This window comes from Pseudonaja textilis, chromosome 12 (genome assembly GCF_049901715.1).
Source record: "Pseudonaja textilis isolate UNSWEBS1 chromosome 12, rPseTex1.2, whole genome shotgun sequence".
NCBI classification, from domain to species: domain Eukaryota; kingdom Metazoa; phylum Chordata; class Lepidosauria; order Squamata; family Elapidae; genus Pseudonaja; species Pseudonaja textilis.
This window is the reverse complement of record NC_142001.1, coordinates 11,227,234-11,243,169: the sequence shown is the minus strand read 5'-3', so window position 1 is coordinate 11,243,169 and position 15,936 is coordinate 11,227,234. Positions and strand designations below refer to the sequence as shown.

Here is a 15,936-nt window from a genome sequence, read left to right as displayed (position 1 = left end):
GGACACCTTGCAGTTTATATTTCTCCTTGAAAGAGTTGCCAGCCAGACATATGATAATGCTCTGGCAATCCATGTTCAACAGAAGCCTAGTCTGCTGATACATTCTACAGAGGAATTGTTGAGTCTGTCATCTGCACCTCTATAACTGTCTGGTTCGGTTCTGCAGCCCAACAGGACAGACACAGACTCCAGAGGATAATTAGGGCAGCAGAGAAAACAATTGCGACCAACCTGCCTTCCATTGAGGACCTGAATACTGCAGGAGTCAAAAAGAGGGCTATGAACATATCTACAGACCCCTCACATCCCAGACCTAAACTGTTTCAACTCCTTCCCTCAAAATGATGCTATAGAGCACTGCACACCAGAACAACTAGACACAAGGACAGTTTGTTCCTGAATGCCATCACTCTACTAAACAAATAATTCCCTCAACGCTGTCCAACTATTTACAAAGTCTGCACTACTATTACTATTAATTTTCTCATCACTCCTTATCACCCATCCCCTCCCACCTGTGACTGTATGACTGTAACTTTGTCACTTAAATCCTTACAATTTATATTGACTGTTTCCTAGTATGTTTTGATTGCTTATTGTACCCTATGACTATCATTAAGTGTTGTACCTGATGATTCTTGACTCTTGATGAATGTATCTTTTCTTTTATATATATATATGGATATTGGTTATATCCATTTTTAACTTAATGTCCTTTCTCTGTGGCATTTTCTGTAGCTCTTTTTTGAGTCCTTTATACTCATCTTCTAATGCCTTAGAGGCTAATCTTTTCATGGTATTTCTTTTCCTTGTATAGCCTATTATCAAGCCTCTGGCATATGGCTTCATTGTACCCCATACATTCTGGATTGATGTATCTTCTTTTTTGTTTTCTCCAAAGAAAAAGGCCAATTCTTTCTCCAACCACTGTGTGAAGTCTTTTCCCTTTAAAATAGTATTATTTAACGTCCATCTGGATCTTCTTCTTTGTCCTTTCCATTTAATTGTCATTGGATTGTGATCTGCCCAAGTACTTGTTTCAATATTTATTTCTTGAATATTAGTTAACAATTCTGTTGACATCTATATCATATCTATTCTGGACCATGATAAGCATCTATTTGAGTAGAGGGTGTATTGTTTAGTTTTAGCATTTCATTCTCTCCATGTATCTTTTAAATTTATTTCATTTACCATTTTAAAAAAAGATTTAGGGAGAGTCTTTCTATTTTGCTTTATTGTTTTCTGTGCTGTGTAGTCCAGTTTATTGTCTACAATTCCATTAAAATCTCCCATCATAACTATATTGTCATAGTCCAGTTCAACTATTTTCATATGTAATTTTTTATAGAATTCTTCTTTGTTGTTCGGGGCATAAATTGCAATCAGGAGTGTTTCATATTATTGTCCATTATTTCCACCATTAATATTCTTCCATCATCCTCAGTATAAATCAATTTCGCTGAGATGGTCTCTTTAATATATAAAACCACTCCTCTTTTCTTACATTGTGTCAAGGAAGTGAATATTTTCCCTAATTTTGGTTGTATCCACAATTGTTCATATTGTTTTTTAATATGTACTTCTTGTAGGCAGATCATATCAAATTTTAATTTCTCTAATTTATGAACGATTTTCATTCTTTTAACGGCTGAGTTAAGTCTAATTATATTAACTGTAATCATTTTTTTCTCTTCCATGGTTATATTTTGTAATTAGGTTTAACAGCTCTCATGGATCTTGGTTCACGTTGTTCTTTGGCTTCCTCCTTTCCACCTACTGCACCTTCTCCTTTTTCAGTCGTCATTTGGGAGTCCTCTTGGAATTCAATTAGTGAAATTTCTTTTTCTGCCTCTTCCTCCCCTCTAAAAAATTCTGTGTAGAATGATTCACCTTTCTCAATTGAGTCAATTCTATATCTCTGTTCTTGCCATGTAAACATTAAACCTTCTGGAATCAGCCATCTATAATTCACCTCTTTTTTAAGTAATAATTTGGTCAAGAATCGTTATTCCCTTCTCATCTCTCCCACTCTTCTGGGTACTTGTTTCAAGACCACAATCTCCTGATCTTTGTATTTCAATGTTTTCTCTCTTGCCACTTGCAATATTTGCGTTTTAATGGCTTTCTTCGTAAATCTGATGTGAACTTCTCTTGGTAAGCTATTTCTCATCGGATATCTTGTGAAGACTCGATAAACCTCATCTATTCCATCCATTATCTTCTCTTCAGTTATTTCCAAAGCTTCAGCCAATATTTCTTTCATTATCTCAGCTAGATTTTGTCCTTTTTCTTCCTCTATGTTTTGGAATCTAAGATAAAATTCTGATCTGTCCATATCCCATCTCAGCATACCACTTTTATCTTGTTCAACCACAGTTAATCTGTTATCAATGTCTCCAATCTTCTTGTCTCTTTGTTTATCTTCTTCTTCAATTTTTTGGAGTCTCTCATCATACTTCATCATCATTTGTTGGATGTTCTCCACTTTTTCATCGGTTTTCCCTGTTCTTTGTTCAGTGTTCTCTATTCTCTTTTCAATATTCTCTGATCTTGTTTGAATATTTTGAATTCCTTGCATAATCATCTGCAGGGTCACTTTTTCTTGTTCTTTTTCTTGCCTTAATATTGTCTGTATTGAACGTTGTCCTCCAGATGATGGAGAGGAAGAAGTGGAAGTTGAAGAACCAGGAGCTGTTAACAGCTCCTGGTTCTATCCTAATGATTTTTATTAACCGTTTCCTAATATGACTTGATTGCTTAATGCACCCTATGACTATTATTAAGTGTTGTGCCTCATGATTCTTGGCACTTGATGAATGTCTCTTTTCTTTTACATACACTGAGATTATTTGCACCAAGACAAATTCTTTGTGTGTCCAATCACCCTCAGCCAATAAAGAATGCTATTTTATTATTCTAAACTGTGGCAAGAAAGCTTGCACAATGGGGGGCAAAACTCACTAAGCAAATGCCTCACTTAACAACAGAAATGTTGGGCTATATTGGGATCATAAGTTGAGGACTACTTGCATAGGGTAAAATAAAACCTACGAGGGACAGAATATTTATTTTAAAGTGTCTGTGTGCATGGCAGGGGGAAGGAATACAAGATTTAACTCCCACTTCTTGATCATCTGTTTACTTCTTGCAAACAATCTTCTTCCTTATAAATTTATATGCACCAGTAAGTTAAAATCCCTCCTGAATTTTAAGATGCTATTAACATGAATGCCGTGTTACCTCCCTCGTAATGCTTTACAGACTGGAAAAGGGGATTGTTTTAAATTCCTTGACCCCAAGATTCAATTTCCAGAAACCAAACCTCAGCAGGATTAGAATAGTGCTATCTTATTTTTAGGATACAGGATGCTTTTGTTGCCTCCTAGCTCAGATATTTTCTGTAAGGAAAGCTAAGCTTTTTGTGCTTGGCGTTCATATCAGCATGGGAGGAAGACTTAAAATAGGAGCCCTTTGTAAGGCATCCGAAATTGCCTGCTTTCCCCACGCGGAAATGAAGAAAGCAGGTTAGACTGGAACAGTGTTATTTGTGATTGTGATTTCACCGCTCCCTTTCTCGTCTGACACTTATGCAAAATTGCATATATATTTTTTCAGCCCAAGGCTGGAAACTAAAGTTTTAGAGGGAAACGGTTCAAGGCAAAGAATTTAGGTCAGGGGTCTCCAACCTTGGCAACTTTAAGACTGGTGGACTTCAACTCCCAGAGTTCCCCAGCCAGCTATGCTGGCTGGAGAATTCTAGGAGTTGAAGTCTACAAGTCTTTTTTTTTTTTTAAATAAAATTTTATTGGTTTTTAAAACAAACATAAACAAACAAAACATAAAAACATCAAATCATCTTCTGTATATGTACATACAGTGTGCCGGTTGGTTTACAAATTGTTTTGTGCTTCCATTTCATAGTCTTCAATTATAATTACATTGTATATAATCTCGTATTTTCAATCAATATATTAAATACATTAATATCATTATTAATCAATCATTTGACTATACTTTTATTCATTCATGTTTTCCAAAATGATTATATTTTACTTAATTTGTTTTATGACAATTCATATTATCATCCCAGATCTATCCTAGAATCATTTTGTAGATATAATAAGAAAAGAATACATCTTTATATATTTATTTTCTAAAAGTCTACATATTTCATTACTATATTTTATTGTCTAACCATTGTTAGAATAGATCCCAAATTTTATAAAATTGTTTATCATCTTGTTCTCTAATTTCAAATGTCAATCTACTCATTTCAGCACATTCCAATATTTTCTTAACGATTTCCTCCTGTGATGGTATTTTCTCATTTTTTCCAGTTTTTAGCAAACACAATCCTAGCCGCTGTTAATACATTTACAATCAGGTATTTCAAATCTTTACTATATATTTCAGGTAAAATTCCCAATAAAAATATTTCTGGTTTCAAATCTATATGCTTTTTGGTCATTTTTTCCAACCACGTGTGGATTTTAGTCCAGTATTTTAATACGGAATATTTAATACGGACATTTAAACCAGTCCTTCTCTCTCTCTCTCTCTCTCTCTCTCTCTCTCTCTCATGGCCATCTTTAACCATTTTTCAAGCACCCCGGTACATTTGTGGGGTGTTTTGGAAATGGGATCACTGCTTGGTGGCCTATCCGGGCTGGATAAAAGGCTACTGGGCCTCCTCTCCGATTGCCACTAAACGCGCTTGGCAAGTGACGGGACTTGCAGTCCAGCCCTAGACGAGCATCCGCAATAAGCCCTCCAGAACGCAGTAAACTGCTCAGATAAACACCATAAGGGCAACCATCTAAATGAGTAAAAATAAGCACACCCTCTTTTACCCGGATGGGGCACAGGGAAGCAGGAGAAAATGCAGCCTCCAAGGTTCGAATTCACGGAGGACCACCTGGGCCAACCTATCTCCCATGGATCAAATAGGGACTCTTGAAAGACTCTTCAAAGGGATGAATAAACGCATGCATCTTTTCTTCCTCTTCCTCTTCCCCTTTTTTTCCTTCTCCTCCTCCTCCTCCTCCTCACCTTTTCCCTTTGATTGAAGTCCCCCCCCTTTGCAAAACTCTAAGCAAACCTAAACCGGAGCCTTCTTTCTTTCCTTCTCCTGCTTCCCTCCTTTTTTCTCATCTTTCCCCTTCCTTTTGACTTTCCCTTTCGCAAAATCTCAGCAAGCAGAACTAAAGACGCTTTCTTTCTTTTTCTTTCCTTCCTTCCTTCTTCTTTTTCCTATCGGTTCCTCTCGATGGGCCTTTTCCCATTTGCAAAACTCTTAGCCAACCTAAATATAATAGTAATAAAACAAAGAAACACCCACATTCTTTCTCTCTTTGAACTTTGTCCATCTTCTTTGTTTTCTGGTTTCCTCCCAATTTGACTTTCCCCCTTATCAAGTAAGTAGGTAGGTAGATAAGTAAGTCAGTAACTAAAATAAGGTAGGTAAGTACGTAAAGTAAGTAAGTAGGTAAAGTAAGTAAGTAAAGTGTAGTAAAGTAAATAAGTAAGGCAGGTAAGTAAGTAAAGTAAGTAAAATAAGTAAGGTAAGTAAAGTAAGGTGAGTAAGGTAAGTAAATAAAGTAAGTAAGTAAAATAAGTAACTAAGAAAAGTAAGTAAAGTAAGCAAGGTAAGTAAGTAAAATAAGTAAGGTAAGTAAAGTAAGGTGAGTAAGGTAAGTAAATAAAGTAAGTAAGTAAAATAAGTAACTAAGAAAAGTAAGTAAAGTAAGGCAGGTAAGTAAGTAAAATAAGTAAGGTAAGTAAAGTAAGGTGAGTAAGGTAAGTAAATAAAGTAAGTAAGTAAGTAAAATAAGTAACTAAGAAAAGTAAGTAAAGTAAGCAAGGTAAGTAAGTAAAATAAGTAAGGTAAGTAAAGTAAGGTGAGTAAGGTAAGTACATAAAGTAAGTTACGTAGGTAAGTAAGTAAAGTAAGAAAAGTAAGTAAGTAAAGTAAAGAAAAGAAATAAATAATCAATCAACCGCCCGGTGGCTCTTCCACCACCACCCGCCCCCCTTCCCCTTTCTTACGGGGCGCCCCGCAGACCCTCGAGGAGGCGGGCTGGGGTCCTCCTTCGCCCTCCCTTACCTCCCTGCGGCGGATGCGCCCGGCCAGCTCCCGGGCGGAAAGGAACAGCAGCGGCTGGTCGGGCGGCGGGACGGCGCGGCGCGCAGGGCGCGATCCTGGGGGCCCTTTGCCTTTCCAGCGCAGCAGGGCGGAGACGCCGAGCGCCAGGCTGAGCAGCGCCAGGAAGGCGCGCGAGAAGCAGCGCAGCACCTGCACCAGGCAGCGCTCGGCGCGGCTCAGCGCCATAGCCCGCCGTTGCTTTGCCGGTCTTTGCGGGTTAAGAAAAAAGCAGCGAGGGAAAAGCAGCCCCGGCAAGGAGGGCGGGGAAGCTGCGGGAGAAAGAGGCGGGGATGGGGGGGCGGAGAGCTCGGCGGAAGGCCGGGACCCGGTTAACCCTTGCAAGGGAGGCAACGCCGGCCGGGAGGCGGAGAAACGGCCGGGATGGATGCTCGGCGTTGCGCAGCGAATGGGGATTTTTGAGCGGCTGCCCCTTTAAGAGGAGGGAGGGGGGGTTGTGGACTTCAACTCCCAGGATTCAACTGGGAATGGGGCATCCTGGGAGTTGAAGTCCGCCCTTCTTAAAGGGGCCGCGGTTGAGAAAGTAGAGGAAGAGAATACACCAACACAAAGGCAGGGGTAGGCTCCGGCATTATGGCTTTGTGGAGTGTGGATTCTGAGCTGCGGTATCTTGAAGAGGGGTGTGTAGACTTCAACTCCCAGGATTCAACTGGGAATGGGGCATCCTGGGAGTTGAAGTCCGCCCTTCTTAAAGGGGCCGCGGTTGAGAAAGTAGAGGAAGAGAATACACCAACACAAAGGCAGGGGTAGGCTCCGGCATTATGGCTTTGTGGAGTGTGGATTCTGAGCTGCGGTATCTTGAAGAGGGGTGTGTAGACTTCAACTCCCAGGATTCAACTGGGAATGGGGCATCCTGGGAGTTGAAGTCCGCCCTTCTTAAAGGGCCCGCGGTTGAGAAAGTAGAGTAAGAGAATACACCAACACAAAGGCAGGGGTAGGCTCCGGCATTATGGCTTTGTGGAGTGTGGATTCTGAGCTGCGGTATCTTGAAGAGGGGTGTGTAGACTTCAACTCCCAGGATTCAACTGGGAATGGGGCATCCTGGGAGTTGAAGTCCGCCCTTCTTAAAGGGCCCGCGGTTGAGAAAGTAGAGTAAGAGAATACACCAACACAAAGGCAGGGGTAGGCTCCGGCATTATGGCTTTGTGGAGTGTGGATTCTGAGTTGCTGTATCTTGAAGAGGGGTGTGTAGACTTCAACTCCCAGGATTCAACTGGGAATGGGGCATCCTGGGAGTTGAAATCTGCCCTTCTTAAAGGGGCCGCGGTTGAGAACTTAGAATGTCAGGTGGTGCTCCATTCAAAATTCAAGAAAGAAAAACTTAGACTCTTTAGATTAGAAGAAAGATGTCTTTTACTGAAAATGAAGTGGTAGCATCAGTAGAATTCTGAATCTGAGAAATAAGGCGTGCAAATCACATATACAAAGTGATGGAAATGTTCCCACCCCTCATAGTTCAAAAGAGTCTTCCAATTAAAAGTTCTGGTGATGAGGCCTCTGTCCGTTGACTTTGGCATATTTTGATAAAGGTTTGCAGCTACGCAGAGAAAAGAAAGCTAAGCGAGAAATAGAAGCTTAAGCAGGAATTTATACTCCCCCCTCATTTACACAACACAAGAATGCAACACCTCCAGCTCTCTTCCCAGACGTTATCCCCCATCCTCCCCACATTACTTACGGCAGCCAAAAGATGCAAAGCAGTAGTAGAAGATCTTGAAGGCTGACATAGAGTAAGAGAATACACCAACACAAAGGCAGAGGTAGACTCCGGCATTATGGCATTGTGGAGTGTGGATTCTGAGCTGCTTGAAGAGGGCTGGGCTTCAACTCCCTGGATTCAACTGGGAATGGGGCATCCTGGGAGTTGAAGCCCACCCTTTTTAAAGGGGACGTGGTTGAGAAAGGAGGAGAAGAAGAGAATCCAAGCAATACAGATGATAAAGCACACACCAAAAAAAGACTTGAAATGTTAGTAAGGTGACCAACCGTCCTCCTTTAAGGGGGGACAGTCCTCCTTTTGTAAGTTCTGTCCTCCCTCAAAAAGTGTCCTCCTACATGTCCTCCTTTTTGATATTTGAAGACTAATCTGTAAATCTCCGTATTTGATTGATGTTGATCCGATCCGTTTTGATGTGACATATTTGTATTTGACATGGTGATTCATCAAGGCTCGGTAGACTGTGGCGAGACGCGATTATGAGACGCATGCGCTCCACACAGGAGAATTGTTTTGAGAGAGTGTGCTGCGCGCAAGTGGCTTTGTTTATTTTCTTCAATATATTTGTGTCCTTCTCATTGTAAAAAAGTTGGTCACCTTAATGTTAGGCTTAGACAACTTAGAACTACGCCCTAAGCGTAGAACATAAAATTATCCATTGCAAAGCCCTACCTGCAAATGACTACTTCAGCTTCAACCACAACAATACACGAGCACACAATAGATACAAACTCAGGGTAAACTGCACCAAAATAGACTCCAGCAACAGAGTGGTCAATGCCTGGAATGCGCTACCTGACTCTGTGGTTTCTTCCCCAAACCCCAAAAACTTTAACCTCAGACTGTCTACTGTTGACCTCACCCCTTTCCTAAGAGGTCTGTAGGGGGTGTGCATAAGCGCACCAACACGCCTAGCGTCCCTGTCCTAATGGTCCGTTTTATTCTTATCCAGTTCCTGTATTAATGATCATGTTTATACTTATATCTGTTATCTACATGCTTGATAAATAAATAAATAATAAACATTAAATAAATAAATCCCCAAAGGGTTTTTTCTGTTTATTTATTTAATTTAATTTATTTGTCAAAAGCTTACAGTATAACAGAAACAAGAATAAACATAAATTTAAATACAAGAAATAGTAACTAGTAATTGGGGACAATAGGACAGGGATGATAGGCACGATTGTGTGCTTATACACACCCCTGACAGACCTCTTAGGAAGGGGGTGAGGTCAACAGAGGTTAGTTTGAGGGTGAAGGAGTGGGGGTTTGAGCAAGTGACAACAGAGTCAGGTAGTGAGTTCCAGACATTGACCACTCTGTTGCTGAAATTGTACTTCCTGCGATCAAGTTTGGAGTGGTTTACATTTAGTTTATATCTGTTGTGCGCTCTAGTGTTGTTGTTAAAGCTGAAATATTCATTAACTGGTAAGACGTTGTAACATATGATTTTATGTACTATGCTTAACTCTAATCTTAGCCGGCGTTGTTCAAGGATGTCTAAGCCTAGAATCTCAAGTCTGGTGGTGTAGGGCATTCTTTTGCAAACAAAGGAGTGTAGTACTCTTCTGGTAAAATACTTCTGGACTCGCTCAATTGTATTTATGTCTGATATACAGTGCCGATTCCAGACAGCGGAGCTGAATTCAAGTATTAGTCTAGCAAAGGTTTTGAATGCCCTAGTTTGCAAATCAGTATTACTAGATGAGAAGCTTCAAATAAATTTACAACTTTTAAAGCCTTTTTGGCAATACTGTTGCAGTGAGCTTTGGCATTTAGGTCATTTAACAGGAGAACTCCAAGGTCCTTGACAGAGTGAGGGTCATCAACAAGGTCATATCCACCTAGCTTATATTTGGTATATAGATTTTTTTTACCAATGTGTACGACAGAGCATTTGTTGGTAGAAAGGCAAAACTGGACTTTCTGGTTTTTCTTCTTTTCTTCAGAGCAGAAGAAGCTTGAGAAGCGAAACTTCTTCAAAGAAAAACCAGAAAGTCCAGTTGCCTCCTTGAAAGAAAGAAAAAAAAAACCCTTTGGGACAGCCATGATCTGGAGGACTGAGAATCTCCATAACCACCCCAATATACAAAGGCAGGGGGTAGACTCTGAGCGGCTGCCTCTTTAAGACGGGGGTGGACTCCAACTCCCAGGATTCAACTGGGAATGGGGCATTCTGGGAGTTGAAGTCCGCCTTTCTTAAAGGGGCCACGGTTGAGAAAGTAGAATAAGAGAATACACCAACACAAAGGCAGGGGTAGACTCCAGCATTATGCATCGACTGTGGATTCTGAGCTGCGGTATCTTGAAGAGGGGTGAGCTTCAACTCCCAAGATTCAACTGCTGGAGGGTTGGCTGGGGCATTCTGGGAGTTGAAGTCTTCCCTTCTTAAAGGCCATGGTTGAGAAAGCAGGATAACAAGAGTGGAATCTTTTTGAAGGCCTTCTTTCTAGTTCAACATCTTGCTCAAGAAGGAAATCCTATACTATGTCAGACAAATGGTTATCCAATCTCTCCTTAAAATCTCTTCCAGTGTTGGCACATTGACAACTTCTAGAGGCGAGCTGTTCCGCTGGTTAATCATTCTCACTGTCAGGAAGTTTCTCCTTAATTCCAGGTTGCTTCTCTCCTTGAATAGTTTCCACCCATTACTTCTTGTCCTGCCTTCAGGTGTTTTGGAGAATAGGTTGACTCCCTCTTCTTTGTGGTACCCTTAATCCTTCTTTTCATTAAACTAGACCATTAAACTGCCTGGACAAGATTTCAGAAGTGGTTTGCCATTGTCTCCTTCCCAGGGCTGACAGAGAAAGACTGGCTCAAGGTCAGCTGGCTGGCCTTAGGGTAGTGGCTCTGGGCCTCTGGGAGGGGGAGCTGCAGCACATGGAAATGTAGGCATTTTAAATAAAATGGGTTATCTGGAAAGCTGGTTTGGTGGAGTGGTTAAGGCCAGCAGGTTTCATCCAGGGGTGGGATTCAATTTTTTTAACAACCGGTTCTGTGGGCGTGGCTTAGTTGGTGGGCATGGCTTGGTGGTCATGTGACTGGCTGGGTGTGGTCAACTCAACATCACTCACATGGAGGCACACATCTCCTCGCCTGGCCTCTCATGACTGTGGGGATGCTGCAACAGTTGTAAGTGTGAAAAATGGTCATAAGTCACTTTTTTCAGTGCCATTGTAACTTTGAATGGTCACTCCACACAAGCAAAGTACCAGCAAAGGAGAGAAAAATAACTCCAGAGAAGTTCCAGAGACAGGAAGTCTAGTCCTGCCAAGAATATAATAAGGGTTAACGGAGAGGCAGTTTCTGTAAGCAACACCAGAATATTTCCTTCCTGCCTTCCTTACAGGATTAGGCCAGTAATTTCTTCTAACAACCAGTTCTCCAAACTGTTTAGTTGTGCTTTATTACAAAGCCAGCTGTCTGACCTTGGGCCAGTTTCTGTCTGTCAGTCCTGGGAAGGAGGCAATGGCAAACCACTTTTGAAATCTTGTCTAGGCAGTTACCATAAATTAAAACTGGCTGGCTGGCGGGTTGGCTGGGAAATTGTGCAAGTTGAATTCCACACATCTTAAAATTGCAAAGGTTGAGAAACACAGCTCTGGCCTCAAAGACAGTACTCAATAGGGCTGATAAATCACTCTCACACAGTCCATCAATCTCTTCGGTCACATGGTTTGATTGGTGATGCTCAGCCACACGATGGCAGCATTGCGTGAACTTCTTCCTATACTTCCTCCTCTCTTGGTAGAGTCTAAAATATGACAGTATTGCAGCTGGAGAGTGATAACTCTGGAAACAAAAAAATCAGAAGGAGCTGTTTAAGATTTTGTAAGGCACCATCTGATGGGCCGGGAAGAAAAGCATATGAGGAACGTTCAGATCTTTGCAGCGTGAAAACGGGGGATCTGAGCTTAGCAGACAGATGATCAGTTTTACCCCTATATCTAGCATGCTGCAATATTTGGTTTGAGCCAGGTCGACCAGTCTAATCTCAGGTGATGGATATCCAAATTAGAAAACCCTTCTCTATTAATAGGCAGCGGCATATTTTTGAATTCGGCCGTTCCCTATTGTTGAAATAAAAATCCAGTTTTGTCCACAAGCATTCTGCTTTTCCATGAATAGGAAAAAGACATGTTCTGTTATTCACACCTCTCTTTGTTCCTTAGAATATTCTAAATTATTTTAAGAAACAAGGAGAGCAGAGGTGGGTATTCAGCCGGTTCTGACCAGTTCTGGAGAACCGGTAGCAGAAATTTTGAGTAGTTAGGAGAACCAGCAAATACCGCCTCTGACGGGCCCCGTCCCCATCTATTCTCCCCCTCCAGAGTCCCAGCTGATTGGCTGGGTCTTCTTTGGTTGCCCTGCACAGGAGAACGGAGCTGGAAAGCAGGTTGTGGGGGGGGAGGGAATGGGGATTTTGCAGTATCCTTCCCCTGCCAGGCCCACAAGCCACGCCATGCCCACCAAGCCATGTCCACAGAACCAGTAGTAAAAATAATGGAATCCCACCACTGAAGGAGAGGTGTGAATAATAGAACATGGCTACCTGGATGTCTGATAACAAAGTGATTCTAAGTTCTTGACTGTTCCAATCACCATCCAAAGAGCACCTTTCTCCAACCACGAGGCTTTCAAAGGAGTTGGGACTAGAACAGGACTTACAATTCCCAGCCAACACAATTGGGGGTTATTCTGGAAAGTCAATTTGGGATAGTAGTTAAGGTGCTGGCATAGAAACCAGGAGCAGTGAATTATAGTCTTGCCATGGGCATGAAAACCGGCTGTGGGACTTTGAGCCACTCAGCAGGAAGGGGTGAGTTCTAGTCAGTAGTAGGGTTTCCAAAAAATTTTCCTACTGATTCTATCATGAGAGCGTGTTTCATTCTGTGGGAGGCAGAGATCATGGGCTGCTTAGGACGTGTTCATTATTACTCTGGGATTAAGAAGAAAGACAGAAACCCAGATAAGCAACAGACTGTTGGAAGAAAGGTCCTTCTGGGTTCAGTAATGGTACATTAGCAGAGGAGAGGGTGGGGTGGGGGCTCATTCAGTCAACCTTTTGTTTTGTTGGAAGTTAAAACCCACCCCTCTCCTAGGAAAATGAAATATTTTAGGATACACTAAAAAGACAGAATATTTCCCCTAAAAAGAAAAGTAGAAACTCAAAGAGGCAGAAACTCAGCCCCCAACCCCACCCTCCCCTTTGCTAATGGACCCATTACTCTGGCCTGGGCCAGTCTATTTTACATAACCAAGATCTACTCCAGGTAGAGCTAAAGTAGGAATTGCCCAAAGCCTTTTTCATTACATCATCATCCAGCAAGGCTCAACCAAGCCTGGGACTCAGCCTACACAGAGTTGCCCCTGCATGGCCCCATGGGAGTCTGACAAGCAATCCGAATACAAGCTCAAATTTAAATCCCAACAGAGGGTATAAAACAACTGCACTTTCAGCATGTCAGCCCTTCTTTTCCTTCACCCAACATCTTGAAGCATGTGATCATCCTTTTCACTTTGGAGCTCCAAGCCATGTGGTCCTGTCCACCATCTTTCCAAACATCCTCCATGTTTACAGTGTTTTTTTCCCCACTTGGAACTGAACCCAGAAGGATATTTCTTCCAACAGTTTGTTGCTTATCTAGGTTTCTATCTTTCTGACTGGATTGCCAAATTTGTTTTTTTAAAAGCTGGCCTCCTCAGTTCCTGCTTGGGGCAGGGAAGCTGAGTTTCTGCCTCCCTTTAGGGGAAATATTTTATCCTGCCTTTTTTTTTTTAATATTTCCCCAAATATTTCATTCTTCCAGGAGGGGGAGGCTTCCTACCAAAAAAAAAAAAAAAGCTGAATCTTGATTTCCAAAGATTCGCCTTCTTCTTTTTTCCCCCTGAGTGGATCAGATAAAAGTAAATATTTGTACATCAGAACAAGAAGTTCTTCTGAAGCTGCCATCTCAACCACAATCCTTCCCAAGTCATTCATTCCATGAGAATGCAAAGGTCAGCTCCCTTCAAACATTGCATTGCTCAAAGCATCGTCATCTATATTCATAAATACAGAGATAGAAGGCAGTGTGTTTTTCTTAACAGGACTTTTATTTTTAGGCAAAGAATTTTACCATCAGTCATGCCTTGGGTAGAATCACAGCCTCTGTTAGAGCCTATAATTTCCTTGCACAGAATACTTGCACAGAGTCAATGAAATGGAGATTGATAGACGCCCCAAGTTATGTCTACTGGAGCAATTAAAATCTCGGTCACAAATCTCTTGGATCACTAAACTAACACATTTTGCAAGACGCTGTTGCCTTCCTGTCTCTTGCATAACAGGAGAACAATTTAAAAAAAAGAGCTGCCCAAAGAATTAAGGATATCGAAAGACAAAATGATACGGCTATCTTTAGTAAGGTGGGTAACTTGATAAGGCTGAGCAAATACAAAAGTATTTTTCAAATAGACAGCTATTTGAAGTTACAACTGCCAAAACCTCTTAGGGAGATATTTACACAAGCCAGATTCGAACAGTTCGACACAATGGTCAGATATGGGAATTCCTTTCTATATTCTACAATGGATATCTCTGCATTTGCACCCTATTGGATTGTTACCTGTATAAGAGGGTGAGAGACAGGTACCTCAGTCTATACACCAAATGAATGACCCATTGGGACCCCCACATCAAAATAACTTACCTGATGTGCAGCCAGAATCTGAAAATAATATTTAACACAGCACAGTACTTAAGCAAAATGGTTCGGTTGAGATCTGCATGTGTGGGACCGATTGGGGTAAATTGCAGGGGTAACACCGAAATATACTTTTATCATATTCCATTTTAAATTGCTTTTATCAAATTTCAGTAATAATGTCAACTCATAAAACATTTTGTATACGTGTTTTATAGTTGACAACAGAAAGGGGAAGAGTTTCAAAGAGCAGGCAACAGTGTGGAATCGAAAGTACATTCCATTCATATTTTCTTCAAAGACTGATTAGATGGCTGAAGCTTCTGCTGTGAAAAAAAATCTAATTGGAGAGCATGATTGATGACTCTTGGCTATGGACGTTGCTCGTTCGATGATGCACCCAGAGGGGTGGGAAGGAAAGCAGGATCAAGGGTGACAGTGAATTACGTATCTCAGAGTTGGCTACTCCCAGGTTAGTGCTGGATGTAGAATGTTAACTTCAAATAAATCCTCTTTAGTTTTGGGAGTATGGCTCGAGGCTTATGATTTAATTGCAGTAACTGCTGGAATCCTGACAAATATTTTTTCCGGAGGGGTGGGCGGATATTAGAAAAGGCAGTTTGGAGATCCCTGGTGTATATTATTATACATTGTGTGTGTGCGCGCGCGTGTATGTGTGTGTAGAGAAAGAGAGAGAGAGAGAGAGAATGAGAGGGTGAGATACAGAGTTGTATTTCCTTCAATCTAGTTTGGTGTAATTAACCTTGAGTTTGTATCTATTGTTTGCTCTTGTGTTGTTATGGTTGAAGCTGAAGTATTCATTGACAGGTAGGATATTGCAGTGTATAATTTTCTATACTATACTTAGACCAGACCGAAGGCGGCATAGTTCTAGATTTTCTTGGTCTAGAATTTCAAGTCTGGTGGCATAAGGTATTCTGCAACGTGTAGATATAGATATATATATACCGTATCTCTCTCTCTCTCTCTCTCTCTCTCTCTCTCTCTCTCTCTCTATATATATATATATATATATATATATATTTGTTTTGGTAAGTTTTCACGGGTATTTATATGTATGGTATTCAGCTTTGTTCGGGTATTTTCCCGTCATTAAAAGCACAACTATAATGACGTGGGAAAATACTAAACAAAGCTGAATACCATATATATATATATATATATATATATATATATATATATATATATATATATATATATATATATATATATATAATATCTCTCTATATATATAATCTCTATATAATATATATATAATCACTGTCTATCTATCTATCTATCTATCTATCTATCTATCTTCTATCTATTTTTCTTCTTTGTAAGATAAAGTATTCAAGATACCAATC

At 40.8% G+C, this 15,936-nt stretch overlaps 1 protein-coding gene across 2 annotated transcripts in view; it reads right to left on the bottom strand.

The window, feature by feature from the left end:
* FAAH2 (fatty acid amide hydrolase 2) overlaps positions 1 to 6,561 on the bottom strand; it is a 37,478-nt gene extending 30,917 nt beyond the window's left edge. Inside the window, exon 1 of one of the 2 annotated variants that reach the window (XM_087941022.1) lies at positions 6,107 to 6,561. In XM_087941022.1, the coding sequence (XP_087797148.1) occupies positions 6,107 to 6,331 (225 nt within the window). In that variant the 5' untranslated portion in view covers positions 6,332 to 6,561. The remainder of the gene's footprint in view (positions 1 to 6,106) is intronic. The other variant, XM_087941021.1, reaches the window with a different exon arrangement.
* Positions 6,562 to 15,936: the final 9,375 nt, after the last annotated feature.